This window comes from Camelina sativa, chromosome 8, assembly GCF_000633955.1.
Source record: "Camelina sativa cultivar DH55 chromosome 8, Cs, whole genome shotgun sequence".
In the NCBI taxonomy this organism is placed as follows: domain Eukaryota; kingdom Viridiplantae; phylum Streptophyta; class Magnoliopsida; order Brassicales; family Brassicaceae; genus Camelina; species Camelina sativa.
In genome coordinates this window covers 21,529,913-21,538,415 of record NC_025692.1, presented here as the reverse complement: position 1 = coordinate 21,538,415, position 8,503 = coordinate 21,529,913, and the positions used below count along the sequence as shown (strand labels likewise).

The following is an 8,503-nucleotide window of genomic DNA, read 5'->3' as shown; positions in this document are numbered from 1 at the left end:
TACATTTGTGCTTTTTATTTCTTATGAGCTGTAAAACATATTTTGTGTATGATTTTATAGATCAGTTGATCAAATTAAAACTTTAAACAGTTTCAAAAAAATATTATAAATATTGAAACTTTTAAAAGTTCTTAGCTTTTAAAAAGTTTTTAAATATTATAAGTTTTAAATTTTAAAAGTTTAAAATATTATAAATATTGATGCAAAACATAAATTATCTTATTTATTTACATTTGTGCTTTTTATTTGTTATGAGCTGTAAAACATATTTTTGTGTATGATTTTATAGATGAGTTGATATTCTTTCATTAATTTTTTATTTTTGGGTCTAAGGAAGAATGATTGACATCGCAAGACCTTAATTTGATGTTTGAGTCAAATTTTGAGGTTTAAAGAAGAAAGATGGACTACAAACACACATGTTTTATTAGCTATAAATAGGCATGACCAGGGTTATGGTTGTCACGGTTAAGATTTATTAACCATCGGTTATGGTTAGAAATTTTTGTAACCTTAACCAGAACCGTATAACAAACGGTTATGTTTAAATACGGTTACGGTTCAAGCGGTTACTGTTATATACGGTTACGGTTATTTGATAATATGATACAGTTGATATTATTTGATGATATAATATAATTGATCTTATTTATTTATAATTAATATGTTCTTATAGTGTACTCATATTTCTATATATCATATGATTCATATTAAATAAATAATTATTAGTATATTTTATTATGTTTTTAAAATATTATAAACCAAGTAAGGATTTTGGTTTGAGAAGTTTCTAAACGCGTGGATCTAAAACCAAATAAGTATATAGATAAAATTGTCAATAATTGGGTGCATGTGTTGACTATGCTGGTAATCATGAATTTCACAAATTTTACGAGAAAAGAAATGATTTTGTTCTTGGAGTTTGATGGGTTAACAAGTTGTGTGGTAGTCTAAAAAATAGTTTTTCAGTGGAAGAATGTGAAAAGTTGACGAGGAAAAATAAGAAAAAGAGTATAACGAAGAACCATACGGTAAAAGTTACGATGACAATTAACACATAATTTGACAATGAAAATGACAAGGAAGAATGAAGAATAAGAAAACATTGAATAAAAAACACGAAAACATAGGTGGTAGCGATCAATTAAATATGAAAACGAGTTAAATTCATGATTATAAAATTGTTTCGTTTTTCTGGTGGTCAAAGAAAATGGTTATGGATATGTGAGGTCATCAGTTTGATTTGCCTCGCCTGGACGTCAAGTTAAATTTATGATTTTTTTATCAGATTTGATTTTATAACACAACTGATTTTTATATTTTAAAAAATTGTGTATCTGAAATTTAATTTTTTTCCTTAGTACTAATTTTATTTTTTTTATGAGATAATATTTTATTACCGTAATCTATCATATATAATTTTTATTAAAATATATCAAATAAACCCACGCGTAGCGTGGGTTCAAAACCTAGTAACAAAAATAATATGAGCATCATATGAGATAATATGTATATTGTTTAGTATTTTTTTAACAATAAAATAATCAGTAAAAAATCAATTAACATCCACAAAAAATCAATTAACATCTTATTAATTTAACAATTTATGACTTTCTGAATTATGCAGTATATTTTCCTATTTGTTGAAGTTTTATAAATGAAAAAATATTTATTGTTTATTAATCTTTGTGCTTAACCCAAAGAGGAAGTACAAAGGAAGTACAATTTAGATATCTATACCATCATAATAAATCATATTTTAAGTTTTACATTTTAATGCATAAAACTAAATATTTTATACCAAATACAATTAATACATTATATCAAATTTATATCTTAGTCAAAAGTGATAGCTACCTTACTCAAAAGAACATTTGCAATTTTTAATGTTAATAAAAATGAAATTAATAATTATTTAAAATATTATACTTACATTTTACATAATTTTATATGATTCTTTTCGCGCACGTTGTACAAGTGGGAATACACTAGTATTATACTTAAGCTTCTCCCATTTCGTCTTCAACGATCGATTCAAGTAGAAGATAAATCCTCTTGTGGGTTTCCTTAAGTTTCTGAATACAGAGGAGGCATGAATAAGGTTCCCAAATCGATTCCTGATGTGGGTTTCCCTAAATTTTTGTTTATGTTTGATTTTGTATATTTGAAGGGTTATTCTATTGGGTTTTCATAACATAGTGATTGTTTAGCTATGGGGAAAATGATTATCTCAATATGGAATCCATCTTTACTGAGCTAAAAAAGATTGTTGATGGACATCCTCAACCAGAACATCACTTGGAACAACATCTGAGTCTCTACACATAAGTTTTTTTATATAGTGTTGATTGTTTTACAAAAGCATCTGTTTCATAATGATCCAATCGATCTATGCCTTTGACCCAATGTTTTGAAACCCGGACCGGACCGGCCGGTTGAACTAGTTTAACTGCGAACCATAAGGTATTCCGGTCCGGATTATACCTAAAACCCGACTATCAAAAAACTCGGTTAGAACCGGGAAAACCCAGCTAAAACCGGCTAACCGGATGGTTAAACCGGCAGTCCGGGTCAAACCCAACATTCAGTTCTTACGAATTCCTAATTATAAATTAGGTCAGTAAGTAACGTAGGGGTTATGTTATATAAGAAGGAGTAATGTACTTTTCTTATTCGATGTGGGACAAAACATTAAACTCATGTTATTTTTTTTTCCTTTGTTATTGTTGGTAAAAGATTTTTTTTTTTTGTCACGATTTAAAAGTATTTGTTCACCTATAAATTTCTCTCTTTTTTAAAAATGATAAAGAATAAAAATTTATAACTATTGTTCAAAAATATATATTAAATATAATAAAAAAATAGAAACTATTGTTAGAATATTCATAAAACCAAGGTATATAACATATATATATGTATGTATTATGTATGATATATATTAAAATTCAGTAAATTATTAACCCGCGGTTGAACCCGGTTGACCCGGTGATCCAGAAGGTTGTCCGGTTTGAGTTTCGGGTCGGGTTTAAAAACATTGCTTTGCCCCCATGCAATGCATAATCATTTTTTCATTTAGTCTGAACTATTTTTCTATTTTTTTCATTTTTTTTTAAATGGCTAAGAAAAGAAAGTCTAGATAAACACAACCACTAATCAATATCCACGGTATACTATACATTTTTTTTTATAATATAACGTTGATAATAAAACGTATTTAATACAAGTGAAAATAAAATGGTGAACTAAAAATATACTTTATTTAGATAGTGCAGAATTTAAAAAAACTACACATTGTAAACAATATAGTTTGATAATTCGTTATTTTTAAAAAATATCTGCAATATGTTATCATTCTGATGTTGAAATAGAAAACAATGTAGTTTCGTTTTAGGTGAAAAAACTCTTAAATGTTCTTGCAATAATATGTCAAGGTCTTCAAATATTTTTTTTTAATCAAAACGCCGCGTTTCAATCCATTTCAGGAATGGTTAACCTAACCGTTGGATCATATCAGTAAGGAGAGCAATTGACGGTTAAGATTCATCGACTAGAGGCTTAAAGTGATATTTAAACCAACTTTACGGTTAAACACTGATCTAGTCACAAATGATCACTTTCTCTGTATCTCTCTTCTTTGCTCCATTGATCTTGAAACACCATTGTTACGATTATGAAGTTGACCATCAAAACTGAAAGTGGCTCATCGTTCTCCATTTTTGTTGGTTTCTTGGATACAGTGTTAATGGTGAAGCAGAGGATCGAGAAGTCTCAAGGTATCCCTGTTCGCAAACAAACCCTTTTCTTCCAAGGCAAGTATCTTCATGACCACTTTGAGATACGATTATTCCATATCGGAGACAACTCTCTTCTCTTTCTCTACGTCTCTCCTGACGAGAAGAAGCCTAATCAGAAGAACAACGATCAAACCAAGCAATCTCCATCAAAGCCAGTTGATGGGTTCGTTAACAAACCATTCCAAAAGATTACGGCGACGAGAATCGACAACGGATCATCACGACCGTCTTATTCACTTGATGAGTTACTTGCCCCTCAAGATTTGCCCCCTGTGACGGTTGGAACTGGAAGCAGCACAGGAATCAGAAATCAAGAAACCAAGAAATGTTCATCGTCAGACTCAGTCAAAGAGGCCGTCATCAACATTACTCCAGATTGGCCTTTGAGGAAGAAGAGAAAGATCATCCCGTCGATAAAGATGACAGTATTTGTGAAGACAGTCGACGAGACCAGGATGATTCCGGTGGAGGTTAACGCAAACGATAAAGTTGAAGAACTGAGGAAAGAGCTGGTTAAGTTACAAGAGAAGGGTGAGTTAAATCTGCCTCAGGAAGGGTATTACTTTATACTCAGAGGGCGAACATTGATTGAAATTGAGTCATTCATGTGGAACCTTGTTGCTGACGGCGATACAATTCAGCTTAAACTCTTTGTAGCCTCCTCTTACTATCTCAGTAATTGATTAAGATCACTCTGCAAAGAGTAAACACTGAGTGTGTATTAAGGTATGAACAAAAAAGTTCTTATTAAGATGTTGTACCAAACTGATACTTGACAAATGACAAGTTCATTAAGGTTCAAACTGATACTTGACAAATGACAAGTTCTCATTAAGGTTCAAACTGATACTTGACAAATGACAAGTTCTCATTAAGGTTCAACTCTCTGCAGTCTCCTCTTTCTTAAAGTCTTTTGCTTTGTTCAAAGTTTGTTATCTGTTTCATAGCTTTTGGTCATTGTATGTGTTCCCTCTTAACGCATCCCTAACCAAGCCCAAAACAAAAAGCATATATGTGACTGGCTTAAAACGATGTAAATTTAAAAGGGGGGGGGGGGGAAGAAAATGGTGGCTCAGCTGAGGTCGAACCAGCAGGCCATAGTGGTTTTGGGCGGAGCTGAGCTGTAATCCGTCCACTGATGTAAGCGGGAAGTAATCGCTGCTCTGTGAAGCCAGCCTCACGCATTGCCCTCCAACTTTAGAAGCCGCCTGAGCCAAGCCTTCGCCCAACCCACACGGACTACTCACAGCTTGGACTGGGCAGCTCAGAAACATGCCATCACCAGAACCGACATGAGGAACCGAACCAGTGTCCCACCATCTTATAGTCCCCACTTGGGTTACAAGCTCTCGTTACTTAGCTCGACGTCGTACACTCCATTTGGTGTCATATATAAACAAACACCAAATGAGTAGAGTGACCGATGTGGGACAAAAGACCTACCTTTCGTTTTGATTAGTTATATGACTAATTATGAGTTAATGTGGGCCAAATCCAGAAAAGAGCAATCAATCAAACTTCTTCATTTCAAGCTCTCTCTATATTCTCCACAAAGCTTTACAATAAGATTATCAAAATGAAAATTTTGAAAGGCCTTGATTATCTGGCCTATAATAAGAAGATGTACGTACATAAGATCAAATGTCAAATTTTTGTTGCATAAAAATGCAAGAGAACTCACATTTCCAAACACCTTGGGTGTCTATGTGGCATCAAAAGAGGATGCATCTTTTACTTTTCTAGGAGAAAAATAAATATTATCCTCTTGCAACATCAATGGAAATGCTGTAATCTGTAAATAGAAATTTCCACATCTTCACTAGATAAGTAGATATCTTTGCAGTCTCCTCAATAAAAAAAATCTTGTTCATTAAGACCAATCTCATACCGGGGCTCAACTCTCTGCAATCTTTTACTTCCTTATTGATCGTCTCTTGCTTTTTGCAAAAACATATTAAGAAGATATAAGACATGTAATTACCTATTTATAATAACAACTTTGACCCCCATATGTAATCATTTTTTCCATTTAATCTTAACTCCCTTTCCATTTGTTCCATTTTTTTTTTCAAAATGGCTCAACTTTTGTTTTCTTTAATTTTTAAAGACAAATTATACATAAAGCATTTTACTAAAGACCCTCTCGTCCATTAAAGACAACCGTCAAAATCATCTGCACATGAATCTTATTTCTGATTACAAAATGTTAACTTTATCAGTCTGGTCCTCAATACTACCAGAAGAAGCCTTTTCCAACTCTTCCAAGACCTTGTTATGCAGCTTCAGACAAACAAGACAATCGCATGACTCGTGGCTATCAAGGTAAGTGTCAGATCTGTGGCGTGTTCGGGCATAGTGCCCGCCGGTGTCCTCAATACTCCCCAACAGACTGGTCTCCTTCCGACTCCGTTTCATCCATGGCAACCAAGAGCCAACCTTGCTCTCGCTTCCCAACCTTCAGCCAATCTATGGATCACTTCATCCGAGAATTAGTTCAAAAAGGAGCTTTGCGTGTCTCACACGTCAACACAAAGGATCAACTAGCAGATGCATTGACTAAACCGCTACCTAGTGCTCGCTTTACCGAACTTACTGTAATTACGCTAAACCTAGAGGCTCCCCTGCTATTCTCTGTATATATTAGCCTCACTGTAACTCTATTGAAATACATAAAAAATACAGCTTCTACATATAATCTCTCGATTTTAAGCGAGAATTAGTTAGCATTAATATGATTCGCCCAAAATTGAACATGAAACTAATATCACGAAATCTTGTTTAGATTATTATACAATTGAAAAGCAATAAGATCCGACGAACCTAAGAATTGAATAAGCTTTTTCCTTTGTTTAAATTTTTGTTTTTGTTACAACGTCGCTTCTAGCTTCCCCGATTCTTAATAATTGGGTGTATTATTACCGGTTAGATATCGTAAAATAAATCTGGACCGTCCGATGCATGTGCCTATAAAGTAATCGAGAGAGAACTTGTAATACTAGGAATCGTTTTTTTTCCTTTTTCTTTTGTTCTTGTTGTTGTGTGTGTTGATTAAGAATCTAATCATGTTTCATGGATTATACCGTCTCCTCTAATTATTAAAAAAAAAAAAAACTATTTTCAGCCATCGGTACGGAATGCTGGTTACGATTTTACGAACACAAGGTACATAAGAGTCCAGAGAATGTTTTAAAACGATTGGTGTGGTTTGGTGTATGTATTCAAGACTTTTTAAATGTGTGTTTAAAAGAGTTTGATGATGACTTTCAGGCGAATGTGTGAATAGAGGACCTACAAACCCCAAAGTTTGATTGAGCAGAGAATTTGGGAACATCTTGGCGGGCCAACGCAGCGTATCAACTGGTCGGTGCTGCTTGATGATTATCAGACCTCCTCTTCTTCCTAGACCGATGATGCCTGGTCAAGGATATATACTTCCTGCTATAATAGCTACCCGCTTGCTATGCACATTTTTACATTAGAATGTTTTTAGTGGATAACTTTCGTTGTAATCTTTAGAAAAGATGATCTCATTGCCCAAGTCACAGGTTTCGCCCTCTTGCTACTTGGCTTTGTCTAAATTTGTAGTCTTTTTCTACAACAGTTTGCAGACGCCTATAATCAAAGGGAAAAGAGACCCAAAGTCCTCAATGCATGGTCGGATGAGCGCGAAAAGGAAAATTTGCTCCTGTGTAACTTACTAGTTTGGTTAAAGGCAAAATATTGACTGACGTGTTTCTTAAACTTTTGTTCTTTGTCAGTGTCAAAAACACATCAAATATAGTCCTATAAATTTGAGTGAAACAAAGCCATCTATGGCCTCATTCTGCTCAATTTCCTGTTATCGTTGAAGATGACGCTCTCTCTTCTCTGGGGTAATTGGGGTAAATCATTTTTCAACTACGTAGGCTAGGTCTCCCCCATTGCATTGCATTGCATCCATTAAACTGAACAGTCTGAACTAGTTGCTAATGACCGAGACACGTTTACATCAGGAATTTGTTCAGAAAATGATGGATCGAAAATAACGTTAAAACTAGGAATTAAGGTTAGGTTCGTACTCGCAGTTAAGTCGTCGTACTCGCGGTTAAGGGTTGTTTGAAATATTAAAAAATTGTATATTTACTCTGAAACATGAAGGCAATAGAAGACATTAGGTTGGTTATTGATAGATAACACGAACTAAGATTTTGTTCAGAAAACACGGGGCGAAGAAGCTTGGCTTCAAAATGTACCCCTCCAAGGCCTCTCTGGCTGCAATTTCACAAAAACGAAAGAGAAACGAAACAATACGTTGTTGTGTTAAGGGCTTCTTTAGAAAGAAAGAAAACAATCAGACAGTGATTGATGATTATACCATGCAAACCCATCAGAGATTCCCGGACCTTTGAACACTAATTAACTTAAGGGCGAATCGATGTCCCCAATCCTGCCACAAATTTCCAGTCAACACACACAACAGAGAAAAAGGGTTGCAATCATCAACACAAGAAGTATACACCTCCAGTTTATGTGATGCAACCTAGTAAAAAAGAAAAGGATTAGAACAAGGACCCTGACCCTCGCGGCAGCTCTTACAATTGTCCCTGGGGCCTCTTCCAGAAAGTAGTAACTGAACAGAGTGAATCAGTTGAAAAAATATAGCGAGTGAACATTAACATTTTTTTTCTAGCCAGGTAAAAATCTTAAAGAGAAAGAAGTAAAGGGGGGGG

General features: G+C 34.1%; 1 protein-coding gene across 1 annotated transcript; it reads left to right on the top strand.

Annotated features, from left to right (window-relative positions):
- Nucleotides 3,656-4,477, top strand: LOC104709791 (the record flags this gene model as incomplete). Its single annotated transcript, XM_010426350.2, has 1 exon — nucleotides 3,656-4,477. A coding segment is annotated over one exon (822 nt), but the record flags the coding sequence as incomplete, so codon positions are not given.